Below are 15834 nucleotides of genomic sequence, written 5' to 3' on the forward strand. Positions count from 1 at the left end.
TTAAAGGAAAAAAGAAAATCAAGCTTAAAATTTTACGATGATTGGGAAGTTAACAACAGGATACACCTTAAGCCGAGAGAATACAATGTAACACCTCTACCATGTTTTCTATACATAAAGAAACAAGATTGTATCAGCAAAGTGAGTATTCGCAGTCTACCAAGCGCGAAAGTATCTCATCACAGGTTGGTCGTAAATGCGGCTCTGTCCAACAATCTGTAATCCAAGATAAAAGCAGAGATTGTAGGGTTTGGATGTAAAATGTACGGCAGCTAAATCAAAGGTTTTTAGATAGTTGATGAACCATTACACTTTCAAATTGCCCATACCTGAGATGAGCCTGCCTAGTGGATTATCCGGAATGTCTAACCGTGAACCCTCATTGGCAACAGCATAAACAACCTGAATAGAAGAAGACTATGAGTCACTGAACTGATTAAAAGTACAGTATCCTGAGATGCTACAAGCTATATGATCAAAACAAGGAGTGAAATCTGACCAACACATACCCTCTCTGGTGGTACACCTTCCCAAGGTCTATTTAGAGTGCAGAGCTCCCACATTATCACCCCAAAGCTGAATATATCACACTTTTCTGTGAAGGGTTCATTTCGGATGAGCTCAGGTGCCATCCATTCAGGAGTTCCAGCAGATGAGGAGTCCTTCATGTTTGCCTCAGTCATCATTCTTGAGAGCCCAAAATCACAAATCTTGACAGCCCAATGCTTATTCACTAGACAATTTGCGCTCTTTAGGTCACGATGAACTATCTTCATGCGGTGTATGCACATCAACCCCCTTTGGCCAACAAAAAATCCAGTCAGTAATCTACACTACTTACAATCATAATGATGAATGCATTCATACATCAATTATATGGTTTTTTTATTTTTATTTAAATGGACAAGTGGTATTTTGATAATTATGATAATCCTCTGCAAGAACCTATTGTATGGAATCTAAAGACAAGCCAAATTTCTTAGCAAGGTTACGATCATAGTTTATATTACGTCAATGAAGTTCACAGCCTAAAATGCTACTTGGATAAAATCTTCCATTTCTACCATCTGCAGAAACGTTGCAAGCAAACAAAGATGAAATTGTTTCACACGGTTCTGTAAAACATCTATGAGCCAAAATTAATTCAACACCTCGAAGAAAAACAATGAAATATTTTGAGAATGATCCTTCTACATTTCTAGCATAGCCAGCATATAGGAACTGACAACATATGATACTTTAATCAGACAATTATATGTGGGAGGCCACTGACGTGTCCATTGGCCACATGAATCTCGTTTCTAATTCTTTCCACCCATTTACTTGGAGCAATTATTTTTTCATTTAGAAACCGAGATCTACCGCACTGGCAACATTACTATACAGCAGATCAAAACTCATCGAGTCTTGCCATCTTTTAATCTAGATCTTAAAGAAAACATTTAACCATAATCCACGCACTGCTCACAGTGATCTACTAAATGTCCGTTGAAGTTTACTCATTATTTGATTGCATTGCTGGGACTATTCCTTTAGCCACTGCAATTATCTTAACAGTCATTTTTTCCCCACTTCAGGGAACATTTTTGGAACCTTCCATAAATTAGTCAAATCAAGATACCTCCTCTAGACTCTGGTCATCAATGTGATCCAATAAATAGAGAAAAAAAAGTCCGATAAAGCTGAAATGATAATACTAATTAAATGGCTCTTTCTCGTCTATTTTACTATCTACATAACTTCCCTATAATCGTAAAGCAAGCTGGTAAATAATGCATCGGAGTGTCAGAGAGACGTTCAAAGGCCTGATATTATCCCTATTATAGCTAACAATGTGATACCCATTTTGACTTCTAACTGTTCATTTCTTGTTGTGATTATCTTTCGGAATATTTTCTTGCCATATGCTGAGTACCGCTTAATCTAAATTTTGATAAGCTTGATAATATCATAATTGTAAAAGAGCATAAATCTGTTATGTAGATCTCATATGTAGTGCCCAAAAGAACTGAGACAATGAGTTATGGAAGGATAGACTTAACACACCTGCATATATCTCGCAACATTTTTAGTTTCCTTCGCCAGCTAAGCTTCTTCTTCTGGCCACTTATATGAATCAAATAATACAAGGATCCCATCTCCATGTATTCTGTAACCATTGACAAGCGTGGAGGCTTTGTGCATGCACCCAGAAATAAAATGACTGCAGAAAACATGGTCAATCTCAAATCAGTGGAAAACAAAGGAAATTTGTATCAGAATATATATACAAATTTCAAAGAGAAAAAGAAATATGGCTTGCATAATTAGAGGTAGTACCATTTGGATGCCGAATGCGGCTGGAAACAAAGAGACACAACACGATAAAGAGTTCATCAGAAATTAATAAATAATAATTAATAATGATAATAATAATTAATAAATAATGCAGCAATAAAAGAAAACAAAAATAATGATAATAATAATTATTAAATAATGCAGCAACAAGAGAAAAAAAAAACAGAACACAACAATGAAGGTGTCGCTGAGAAAATACCTAAGAATGGATATTTCATTGCAGAAATCTTCCATGTTCTCAGTAGTAAGATCTTGCTCTAAAAAAACCTTAATTGCAACATCTGTTCCATTCCAAATGCCACGAAAGACTTCTCCAAAGAATCCTGAAAAATGGAACAAGCAACAAAAATATGCTCAATGAGTTAAACTTTTGTTTTTCAGAATGGTGAACTAGATGCTTTTCCTAGACAAGTGAAGCTTCTTATATTCTGGGAAACCTAATGTTTGCTAGATTAAGATGGACACACAGCATGTAAGAGAGCAGCCTGAAGTTGGAAGTGATCTCATGCAATTACCACAGTGTCTTAATGAGAGTACCAAACTTCATAAACGACCAGCAACATTAATCAGAAACTCTTCTACGCAAAAGTATCTTGTATTATTTGAAATTTTTCTCCTACTTGTGAAAACTTTATTACTATCTGTGATCGCGTAAAACAAAAGGAATGATGATGTACTGATGTGTTCATGAACTTGAACAATGATGTAAATCTACGAGTTAGCACTGCTATGATATATCACCTTTTTCCTGCAGCAAAGTTACTCAGATGTCAATGCCAACACTATTAGGACCTTTAAATTTTCTGTTGGAACACTTAGTACTGCAGTATATATATATAACACCCAACAATAACTTAAAAAGAATCACAAGTTCATGAAAGAAACGATCTAAATCAAGCTGGAAGAGCAGCTAGATTTAGAAAAGAAACAGAGAGCAGTGAAGTTTTATAGAAGTTAATTCTTACCTATTCCGACACGAGTTCCAACACTCAATTCTGAGAAATCAATATTCCATTCTTGGTAAGGCAATAGAGGTTTGTTATCAAATGTGGCAGATTCAAGAATTCTGTTCCATGTTGAAACCAGTTCAGCACTTCTCGTGAATTCTGAAGGTCCAGCCCTCTCAGATGTTTGGCTCCTATACTGATGCGGCGATGAAGGTAATGATATTGCTTTCTGTGTACTGATTTGGTCCTGAGGAAGAAAACATATAAGCAGGCTTCAATGAGAATTTCACCACAATCTTCTTGATCAAAGTAGTGTTACGTATGGCTGTCTGATAAGTAAATAAAAGTCATGGAGAAATCTAACAGCTGAGATTTGTAATAAGAAAACTAACAAAGTACTCTATGCAATCTGTTAAGAAAAATAATCTTAAGAAATACTTTCTGCACTAGAGAATTTGCGCATTTGGCAAGGCACATGATTACCATTATCTTCTTTATCAAAGTACTATATGTATGACCGTCCAATAAGTAAATAAAAGTCATGGAGAAATAGCTGAGATCACTAGCTTATAACAAATTTGTAAGAAAAACTGAGTACTCTATGCAATCTGCGCTAGGCGCCTTAACGGACAAAGAAAAGAAGAAACATATTTTGTCCTAAATTGAAGTGCCTTGGAGACATTGCAAAGGAAAAGCGAAAGACAAGATGACATTTGAGTTTTATTTTTCCTTTTGAGGAGAACAACATGAGTTCTAAATATCTTACATGTGCATTTTCCATGCTATCTGATAAGTACTCATACAAAACAAGTAAAGAAATATGGCATTTTAAAGAATCAAAACCATAATTTTACTGAGAATCATGGACTTGAATACAATATTTTCTGGTTTTTCCAATGTGACTCTTTAATACCCAACCCACAACATGGTCCATTAATTCGAAGATATATTTTTGCAGTCCCTTTCTAAGGATAATATTTTTAAAAACTTGGCCAAATAGGAAACTATTTAATTATCTAATCCTGAATGTATGACCATATATAACAGACAAAACCAGTGTATAGACTTGATCCCTATTTTTGGCTTCTTCATTATTATTTTCAGCAATAAGTTTTAAATGGGGACCTAACAAATCTCATACTTTGATCATGGAACCACACCTTGGAGTTACCTACTGTATAAAGAGATTCCTACTTATACGGTAGTTTACAGGAATAGCATAAGGATTAATAAATAAGATCTACCTCCAGCTTCCCTAAAACATGGTAACATACCATAACTTATATGCATTCAGGTGAGCAGATATTAAGCCTCAATTTTGTACACAGAAATATAGAAAGCAGTTGATACATAACAAAGCAACAAGTACAGGCATCCAGTTGACATAGCTTCAATGTGTCACAAACACTTTCCTATTACTAAACAAATACACCATATATCCTTCAAATATAAGCATACGCTAGAAGCAATAATTTCCAGTACAAAATAAATATTTGTCAATATCATGTGTTTATCAAAGTATCATACTCAAGAGTATTATGAAAAAAAACTTATTTGATGTAGAATTGACCAAGTTAAAATAAAGTCAGCAGAACGAGAGAAACATACATTATTCTGAAGATTATTACTGTCATTTGAAGAGTGGCTGTATGACCTCTCGTCTCCCTGCCCTCTTAAGAGACGGTTTTGCTTCAATGTTTCATTCATCGCACGTACAGCCCTAATGTTGTTGATTGAATACCCAGTTATTGAGTTATGGATATATACAAATCCAAAAATCAGATAAATAACATTTAAAGCGTGATCCAAAGAATGATGGGTCTGTGGAAAGTATGATCAAACTATGCATAGACAAATTAACCAAGTCATACACAGACTATCATCATATACCAAGTATAAGGACCGCTCTATGGTTTGAGCCAAATGAACAGTGAGTCAACTCACCATTGCTTTCGACATGCTACAGTGATTAATCCAAGCGAATAATTGAAAACAAGTGCAAATAACAAACTACTATGGACTAAAAAGGTAGTACAAGGCTAATAGCTTGAAGAAATCCAACGAATTACTCTACCATAGACTATGAATGTCGCCATATGAAAATCAACATCTAATGATCTGTTAGATTAGCGCCTTATATGGTTTAAGAGTGCAGAAATTTTTCCACTAGCTAGTCCATATTGGTTTTGCAGCATGAAAGTGAACTAGTTATATTCGAACATTTCACCGTTGTATCAGGCTATCAGCTCAGTTTTACATTATTACCCTAAAACTTTAATTGGTGCTTCTGCTTTTTAATCAAAGTTAACTAAGTGTCAATCCCTCCCTTACTCACCAAATTCAATCTATCCTTGACAAGAGTACTTCTGGTAAGGCGCAATATGATGATAAAGGAAAAAAAAAAATTTAAGTTAAAACCTCCGCACACAAAGATCAAAATATAATAGCAGCCTATAAGGCTCCGCAAGAGATCCTTTATAATCAGATTACATTCCTTGACAGATTTATTTCCATGGCTCCAAATGCTCTTATAGGTGAATCCATCAACGCTAAGTGATGAAATATCAAATCCATAGGGCACAACTGTTAATATTAAATGTTCCTAAATTTAAGAAAGAGAACCTAAATTTAAAAGTTTACTTGCCTTTCTGTGTAAGAAATTGTTGATAGATGTATTAAACTATTAACAGCATTCTGCCTCACAACAAGTTCCTAGTGATCCTTACATCAGCAATTATATCGCAAAGCACCCAGGAATACCCAAAAAAAATATACATGTTGTGGGCCAAGAAAGGAACAAATATGACATCATCTTTCATCTCTAACGACAATATATGATCATAAAGTATAATATATTTGATAACAAAACCAAAAACAACGCCTATTATTTTTTCCTCAGGTTTTATTCTCCTAGTACAATTCCAAATGAACCATGAAAACTTCTCTTCATTAAATAACTTTCAGATTATATCAAAAATTACATTGGTCTTAAGTTCTGACAATAAAATCAAATGGAAGATGCAAATCACATTCTAACAGTATAAAGAGACTATAAAGACTAAAGAGGAGACAAAAAAGGTATGAGCATGCCCAATAAACTAAACCAAACAGATGCACGGAAATTTAATACAGGGGAAAATATCAGTTTGCCACAATGGAGAATAACAATCTATAATGAAGTAAACACTTCTCTTGGAAAACATGAAATAAACATCAACCTTACGATGTCATCACCAATCTCTGGAGTAATACTAATGCTTCTTCTTCTTAATCTACGCGCTTCTGATGTTGATGCACCATCTGACCTGTAGCTACAATCAAGAATTGAGGACAAGCAGTCCAGCATGAATATAAATATTTTTGAGGTTATGTAGATAAGCTAGGAAAGAAACATCCAATACAAGACAAAAGAAAATATTAATAAAAGATAGTAGTATTCAATTCAAAATTCAGCAGACCATAACACCAAGCCTGATATGAATGGTTTAACTTTATAATCCTATTAAAGAAAATTTCCAATGCTTTCTAACAAATAAGCAGTATATGTGTCAAAAATTCAGTTCTAATTGACGTCTCCTCCGAAATATAGTATACATGTAATGACAATTGAGGTACACACCATGTAACCAAAAATGGCTGCTCCCCACTCCCTCAACCCCATCACAAACAAAAAAGACTGAAAGCTACATTAAGTACTGGCAATCAGTTTGGGCCAAAAAGAGTGCACTCACAATTGCTAATCCCACCATCCACCTCTACACCTAGCCAATCTGGAAGACATCTAAATAATGAGGTGATGCATGTTCCTTAGTTAAGGAATAAGACTTGTATGACTGCTGTCTATTCATTGCCTTAGGATGCAAGAAAAGTCTGGATAATTAACTATAACACCTATCACTAGATCTAATTTTCATGTAAAGGGATTATTATAAGATCAATAGAAATAAAACCTTGATTTAGGCATGTCATCAGCATAATCTCTAAAAGACTTCCTATCACCACCGAGCATGGACCGGCCACGTGCCCGAAAGGAAGGATGTTCTGGACTGAAAAACCAAATGAAAGGAAAAAAAATAATTACAGCAAACAAATAAATGATGACATTGCTTCAAGAGAACAGGAATTCTGAACAACTTTAGATATCCTAGCCAGTAAATTAAACACAATTCCAACCACAAATCATACATACATACAAAAACAGGGATACGTGTGACTGATAATTGAGTTGGACGCTAGAGTTATACATTTCCCACATGTAAGCATCTCTATATGTTAATAAAAGTGGACAAGAACTCCACAAGCAACAAGGAGAAGGAAAAAAAGAAACATCATAGACTAGAAAGAACACTACAAACTCTTAACTGAAGCAGACATAACTCCCAAAGAAACTGAGCCTAGACTGCACCTAAGATACATGTGACCTGCTAATTGAGTTGGATGAAAAAGTACATTTCCCACATGTAACCATCTCTATATATGAGCATGTTACTCAATAGAAGTGGACAAGAAGTCCACAAGCAACGAGGAAATTAACATTAAAGACTAGAAAGACCAACACTACAAACTCTTAACTGAAGCAGATAAAACTCCCAAAGAAACTGAGCCTACACTACACCTGCCATCCAGTCAATCATAATTAAAGACGTGTTGTAATCTCTAAATTCCTCTGAAACAGAAGCCCATAAATCTACCAGGCATTTTACTCTAATCCAAAGTTCCTCCAGCCCTACACCTCTGTAATCTTTAAAAGTTCTTCTATTTTTCTCCATCCAAAGCACCCAAGTGATGATAGCTAGCACGTTACAACCACATAGAACCTTAGCCTTTTTACCTTTTCCGAAACCAGATCCCCTTACACTTAAAACCAGACCTCCAAAAATAGCCTCTCCCACAAGTGAGAAGCAACTTCACACTGCACAAATACATGGTCTCCATTCATTCCCTGCACATAACACAACACACCAATGGGAAAAAAACAAGCATTCGGTCTTCCTTGCTGAAGAATATCACAGGTATTAACCCTCCCAAGCACCACCAACCAGCCTAAGATCTTGATCTTTGGGTGGAAATTTTGACTTCCGGATACAACTTAGGTGGTTTATATTTCCCAGATCTGTGTAACTGTGTGATTCTTTTTCCCTGTTTTGTACCTTTCATTCCAGTGTTTGCTGGATAAGAGACTGCCAGTCCACCAATGTTTCTATTGTTCCTCGTTTCTTTATTCCTGAATCATCTATCCTAGGTGTAGCCCCAAAAAGAAAACTAACAGCGAGATCAACACCTCTGGCTCAACCAAGAATAACTTCCTTCACTGTTTTCCCAGGCCATTTATGGTTCCCAAAACAGAAGGACGTAGCTTGCTGTTTTTTTTTTTTTCCTGAAGAAAATCACATTTGTTGAGCTTTGCATGAGCTGCTATCCACACCAGAACTTTGATTTTTGGAGGAACTTTTGCTTTCCAAATCAGTCCTGCCCCAATCCAAGGTGATATTCAAACCCTCGGCCATAGTACTGAAGCACCATGATAATCTGACAACTAATCTTTGGAAACTGCCTACCCAACCCAGCAATCCTCTCCATCTAGGATAAAGACTATTTAATCATCTAGGCTGAACATCTTGTTAGCATAGATTGTAGATTAAGAAAAAGGATGGAACCATGTATTCATGATATGAACCTCCAAGTATAACTCATTTGAATCTATATCCCGTCTAATTTCATGCGTTTATATTTGGTGCTCCTCTGATCCAAGATCAAAATACCTCCAAGGTCCCAGAAAACCACACATTAACAGGTCATCATAAAATTCTAACTTGTTTTATAAGATATTAAATTCTATCCCACAAGTGTCCACCTCCTCATCCCATGTAAGACACTAGATTACAAGGCAGATAACCATGGATCACTAGTTTGACTTGAAAATGGAAAGTCATACACAAACAGTCCAATGACCCAGTACGGCACTGACTTGAATCAACCACAAATGCTTCTCTCGCCAGTGTCATTTCTACTTACAACATCCATAACTCGGTCAAATTCAAGGGAGCTATATGTCAGGATCACTACTTTGACATGCACCTTTATTAACGAATCAATTATAGCCATGGTGATTACAAAGCTGCAACATTGCAGTGACTTCTACTTATTTATGAAGACGTTCTACAGCAGAAACGAGAAACCAGCTTCGGCTCATTAATTTTTTTCTTTTACTAGCATGATTAATGTCATCTTTCTCATTCATTACATAGGAGTATATGACACTCTCCCCTTGCAATTACTTTTACTCATTTCTAGACATTTTTCAGCAGAACCAGTAAAACCAGTATCAGCTCAATAATCTATTATCAAACTAGCTTGTATCATGTCATCTTCCTCTCATCCATTAGTATGACACTTCTTGAACAGAGTCCCATTTTCACAACAACAGAACTGTATAGCAAAGTTAATCCTATTATCCACTCCTAAACTGAAGGATGTATGATGTCTGAATGCAGGTTCTCCTTTTTTCAGGTTCTAGAAGTTATATAAGATACAAACCAAGGATATGAAAGGTTCACAAGTCAAGTATACTCATGCGGAAAAAGAAAACCAAGTTGTTTTCAAAAATAAACTGGTGGTCTTTTCACCTAGACCCACACCAAAACATGGAATCTAGCATGATGGACAATAAGGAGTTCTGAATCTTCACAACTGAGAACACCAAATTTGAAAGACACGAATACAAAACACGATGAGATTAAGAAAAACCTCGAACTAGCAGTCCGCTGTTCAGCAATGGCCTTTCTCCGGCTACGCCGCCAAAAAGTAGTTGCAATGTTGGGTTCACTATGTGATAAACTGAAGGATTTGAACAAATGGTGTGGTAACAAATATTTCATAGTCAGCATTTTAGAGGTTTCAAATCAAGCACATGACCAGATAATAGACAACATCATGGAAAGTAGAATACAAAGCACACATGATAGGGAGATCATAGCAGAAGTCATCTATGAATTACAATTGAACATGTCAGGTCGGATTATGTAAATTACCTCAGTTTTCTATCAAAAGCAGCTGTAGGTCGCAACATCATATTTCGCAATGAAGGACCTGCTACATTTGAGGCAACGTCAAATCTTCCGCGGAACTGAAGGCTCTCATCCTTTTCAGCACTGCAACAGAAGAATATAAAATAACTACATTACAATTTTGTGCACTACGCCTTGCATCAATAACATCAGGCATTACAGGTTTAAAACTCCCAAGCTCAATCAAGCACTCAGCTAACCTGTCAGGATCCACTCTCTCTGAAACTCCATATAGAGGACTGTTTGGTTCTAATGGTGAATCACAGGAGTCATTTTCTGCAGAATCACTCTCCCCTGCTGCAGATACATGGGTCATAAAGATTGCCTTGGTTGAACGAGGAATCAGCTGGCCTGGAAACCGCATTAGGTCGACCAACAGTTCAACAGAGTTCAACACAACTATCACTGACAAATGCTTATATGAGTCCGCACACTCAATAGTCCCATCGTTAGGCAAACCCTAATAAAACAAAAACACAAAAACAAAAAAAATAATTGAAAGAAAGCCATTCAGATAGTACTACTGGTGATTGACAAGAAATTATAGCATATTTTTATTAACTAAAAAGAGTTATTTAAAACTTACCACCATTAACCGACTTTCAAGTCCAACAGTATCTGCTAGAACTTTGAACAAGATTGCTCGAGGACGACATGAACCATTCCGTATTTGCCCCAGTAGCTGAACTCCTCTATTCTCAAACATGTGGGAGGTTTCTTCCAGTGCAGCTTTTGCTGGACTTTCTGAGTTTGGCCGTTTATAAACATCTGAAACCTGTGCAGGCATTGGAGTTAAACAATTAAAATTGAAAACTGAAAATTAAATAAGCAGCATGGCTAAGCATAACAGTAGGGTTTAAATGACCCATTTTCAACAATCATATGCTTTTAGCCTCTGTAAACAAAAGAAATTTATTTGGTTTAAGTGGCAAGATGGTAGCATTTTGACCAGAACCAAATTGCAGATCAATATGGCATCATGACTCGTATCTTATTAGGATTACAAATGATCAATGGTACAACATAAAAGTAGCAGTTGTTGACAATTGAAAACATTGGATGATACATTAAAAATTAGATCAAATGGAGTGTTGACACGAGGTAGCTTCAAACAAAATAAATATAGAAAATCAAATAATATTCTCACCAATCCAGCAATCTTTTTTATCATTGCATGTGGATTTGAGTTCAATCCTTTCACTAGTGCTGCAATCAGTTGCTTCAGCATGGACAACTTTTTGTCTTTTGCAGTATCTACAAGAATAATATCGGCTTTCAAACCCTCTGCCTCCAAAGCATGAAGCTCATCAAGAGTAGGAATATCATCAAAACCCTCCTTGAGCCTTTTCTCCTATATATTGACACATTTATTCAACTTCAATGATCAAACATCTAGTACTGGTAAACAAGTTGAGAGGAGTTAATATAAAGTTATCAATAAAGCCAATAATTGGAATAATAGAGTGCTACATCCAAATAACATCACTATATCAAATTATCAACAATGCAGTGCTAGCTCTTCACTTATGTGCATTGTTACTATAATTTTTAGACGAGGATAGTGAGTGATCCATGTTATGTATGTTCGCATTTTTAAGGAAAGGGAAGAATCAATCAAGATCATTTCTTAAAAACTGTTTCAAAGAACACAGTCACAGCAGGCAAACAGGGTACCATGCAGAGAACTTGAAACATACCAAAAATTACAATATGTGAAAGCAAACTTTCCGAGAAAGATAAAAAGTCAACCCACCAGTGTAAATATTAAATTATAAAAGAAATAGAAATATATATATATATATATATATATATATATATATATATATATGTCTTTAAAACCACATCCATCTCTAAGACACCCACAATATATATATATATATATATATATATATATATATATATATATATATATATATATATATATGTCTTTAAAGCCACATCCATCTCTAAGACACCCACATTCTGCATCCATAATACAAGATGTAACAAGAAGCAACTATAACAGCAGCAACAAATTATGACTGCAACAAATAACTATTAATTACAACCAAAAATTGAACCTCACCGGAATTACAGAGTAGAATCCATTGGGAATTGGTTCAAAAAGCATTCCTGTTTGCCATAGAACTTGTGATGCTTTCTGAGATGAAAACACATCTTGATCCAAGCTTCTAGGAGAATCCGTGTTACTCAAGGTCTCTTCTTGAGAGCCCAAAGAAGCAGACCCAAATCTTTCCACAAAATCTGATGGCCACCATGAAGCATTTGAAGGCCCTTGCTCTGCTGGCCCAGCATCATCTCGTGTATCCTCCATGTCTTTATATATTTAAAATCCAAAACCATTTCGCCCCCACTTTCTACCCCATAAAAGATGTCCTCCACCTAATACTAGTCATTTAGACGTAAAACAAAGAGCTACAAAATTCAAAGGTACCGACTTCGTTAGGCTGGAGGCCATAAGACCTGCAAATATACCAAAGTCAAAATTTGACGTCAAAGATGAAATAATCTAAAACAGAATGGCTTAAAGGGCTTCTGAAGAAGCACCAAAAGAAGAGCAGAATTAAGCAACACACTCAACTAAGGTAAAAATGGAAAATCGTAAATTCTAATTAACAAAAAGTATCTAATGAATACAGTAAATTAAAAGTAAATATGAAATATATCAGCTAAAGAATAGAAAGTAGACATAGCTAAACATCCTGAACACAATAGACAATGAACCAACACAAAGATTAAAAATCTACTTGAAATTATACTGCTTGACATCAGAAGCTCAAAGAAAGAAAGAAAAAGGAGAAAAGAAAACTAGTTCAAATTTCTTTTAACTCTGTCACTCGATATATTTACTTCTGCTGAACCAATCACGAAAGAGATTATGGATTCGTTTCTAAAGTAAATTTAAAAAAAAAAAAAAACAACAACAACAACAACATACAAATTCTATTGATCGAACGAAAACACATTGAAAGTGGGTAAGATGTCAACATTAGAGATGAACAGAAAAAACTTCACAAAATACAGTACCAACTAGGATTTGCACACACCACCCTATGAACAACAGAAACCCTAAACTACTGTTCTACTGCAGCTTTCCAATCTATCAGAAAATAAGAGAAAGTGCAGTACTTGAAAGCCACCAAAAACAGAAACCCAAAGAGCTGAATGGAATCTTACTCTCTCCCAAAGTAAACTGTAATAAACTTATGTATGTTATTTGAAATGATAAACAAAATAACGGGGAATGTAATTTACTACAAGTATACTGCTGTGGAATGTGTGTATACACACACACACACACTCTTTTAACTTCCCATAGTCTTAGTTACAGGAATCTACAATAAGAAATGGCTCTTAGAGGATATCCACTGTTTACAACATGCGTTCTCATTATATGTACGCTGCTGGCCTGCCTAATAAAGAGGAGAGATTAAAGAAATGGAATAAGTAGGTAACTGTATATACATGAGAGAAGTCAGTAGGGAGAGCTAACTAAGGTAGAAGAGACTTAGCATAGGAATGTAGCAGAAAGCTAACAATCTAGATCAAAACATTAAACTGACAAATTTTCATTAAATAGGCAGTGTTTCATGGGTTTTCTTTTCCATAAGTTTCCATACTTCTTTACAGTATTATTGATCATGAAATTCAGTAATATAGAGACTTGCTATAATTCTAGCATTAACAAAGAAATTTAAGATTGTAGCAGCTAGTGAACTAATAAATGTATTAGTATAAGCAGGTCTACACTTGTGATGCAATCACAGAGCTTATTACATGGATATGGTGTAGTTTGTAATTATATGCCAAGATAAAGGTGCTTTTAATTTTCTTCCAGTATTTTATTTTTATAAAATAAAGTTGAAAACAATACCATTCCTGTCTCCTAGCTACTGAATTAGTACAATTTACATTTAATATGATCATCTACACTTCAATATCATCACACAAAGCCTCCACGTCTGCCATTCCTATTTTTCCCATGGATCAATCAACATCCTATTTTGAAGTAACTATTCTATGACCTTATGTTAAAACAAAAGAGACGACACTGGGCAAAATTGAAAGCAAGTAGGAACTCTAAGACCGGTAATAACCTACAATAGGGTGATGCTTCCAAACATGACCTCTAGGGTCAAAATCTCAATGGATTTAAAAGCAATGAGCATCACTTAAATCTTTCCCAAGTCACCTCAATTTGTGATCCATAGCAAGTTAACCCCTCAATTTGAGACACACATAGCAAAAGAATCCTAGGTCTTTTTCTCCCTCACTTTTGTATCCCCGTGCCGTGCCACGGACACCAAATGAGTGCATCCTAGGATACGAAAGTGCCTCTCTAGATCCTCGCAAAGCCAAACTCATAATTGCCCAACTCAAAAACATTGACACAAGCACCGGGAACACTAGACCTTTGCAATCACAAAAGAAAGAAATAAAAAAGATGAAACCTACAGTCTTACACTTAGGCCTGCACATGTTCATATGACATGAACAAAGCTTAAGCATCGGAATTAGACAAAATCCATCACTCCATAAAGACCTAATCACAGAATGCTCCCCCTAAGTCAGTTCAAATCGCCACTAGAGTTACACTAGAGCCCTACATTTCTACGCAAATCTAAATCCTGCTTCCACTAATCAACGAAAAACACAATCACACATCGCCAAGAAAGACTGAAATTCACGATTCCGCGGATTCAAATGTAGGATGAGTAAAACGGAAAAGATTAGATTAGAAAAACCTCGAAAAGAAGAAGAAGCAGGAAATTACCGCCAGCAGATCCAAGAATTCGAATCCAGACCACCTTTCGTGCGCAGTAGCATTTGAATCTCAATTCACATCGCGATTCTCAGCAAGAATTTGCATAGCGTTTAACAGTGATGGAGAGAGAGAGAGAGAGAGAGGAAAAGATGAGAGAGAGAGCTGGCTGTGGTATATATAGAGTGATGCAAACGAGGAAAGAAGAGAGAGAGAGAGAGAGAGGGAGAGAGAGATCGATGAGGAGGAAGAAAGCGATGGGGTTTTGGAGAGAGGGAGGGAGGGAGGGAGAGTGAGATGGTGAGTCACGTGCAGAGCGACGAGGGATCTGGGGACCTCTCCCCGACAGCCAGCTGGCACTGCGGTTGGCTCACCAACATCCACACCTTCATCCGCGTGAAACACCCTTTCTCTTTCTTTTTTTTTTATTATATTGTTCTTTTTTCTGTTTTTTTTTTTTTAAATAAGAAGTGTGAAAGGTGTAAATTGGTGACCAAACACTATTATGACCCCACCTACCTGTGTTTTACCGATGCAAATATGGTACGACTTTGGCAGACCAAATGAGTCAATACCCGGGCCTAGCCATATCCCGCCCGTGCTCTTTTTCGATTAGGTCAAGCTGGTGATGCTCTTCACTTACAGCTAATGGTTATCTTTGACAATCCGATCCTCTCTAATGTGTCGTATTTATTCTTTAGAGCAAGTCCAGCGGTATCAC

At 36.0% G+C, this 15834-nt stretch overlaps 1 protein-coding gene across 8 annotated transcripts; it reads right to left on the reverse strand.

Annotated features, from left to right (window-relative positions):
* Nucleotides 1-6: 6 nt before the first annotated feature.
* LOC133724888 (probable serine/threonine-protein kinase SIS8) lies at nt 7-15383 on the reverse strand. 8 transcript variants are annotated; one of them, XM_062151788.1, is made up of 17 exons: nt 15126-15383; nt 12417-12814; nt 11499-11702; nt 10938-11126; nt 10552-10811; nt 10316-10435; nt 10032-10121; nt 7235-7330; nt 6503-6589; nt 4893-5004; nt 3303-3531; nt 2537-2660; nt 2320-2339; nt 2047-2203; nt 510-798; nt 330-402; nt 7-216 (listed from the first exon to the last, which is right to left on the reverse strand). In XM_062151788.1, the coding sequence occupies exons 2-17, from the start codon at nt 12663-12665 to the stop codon at nt 134-136; spliced, it is 2382 nt and encodes a 793-aa protein (XP_062007772.1). In that variant the 5' UTR covers nt 12666-12814; nt 15126-15383; the 3' UTR covers nt 7-133. The 8 variants fall into 8 exon arrangements, with proteins under 8 accessions (XP_062007772.1, XP_062007771.1, XP_062007775.1 ...); XM_062151787.1 differs by having other exon boundaries at nt 6503-6595; nt 15126-15382; XM_062151791.1 differs by lacking the exon at nt 10032-10121.
* Nucleotides 15384-15834: the final 451 nt, after the last annotated feature.

Source organism: Rosa rugosa, chromosome 1 (genome assembly GCF_958449725.1).
Source record: "Rosa rugosa chromosome 1, drRosRugo1.1, whole genome shotgun sequence".
Lineage (NCBI taxonomy): Eukaryota > Viridiplantae > Streptophyta > Magnoliopsida > Rosales > Rosaceae > Rosa > Rosa rugosa.

Excerpts from the sequence above, each read along its gene's own strand:
- LOC133724888 (XM_062151787.1), bottom strand. The coding sequence starts at position 12,665 with ATGGAGGATACACGAGATGATGCTGGGCCAGCAGAGCAAGGGCCTTCA. Across the intron at positions 11,127-11,498 it reads TAAAAAAGATTGCTGGATTG|GTTTCAGATGTTTATAAACG; the intron begins GTGAGAATATTA and ends ATGCCTGCACAG. Across the intron at positions 2,340-2,536 it reads AATGAAATATCCATTCTTAG|CCGCATTCGGCATCCAAATG; the intron begins GTATTTTCTCAG and ends CTTTGTTTCCAG.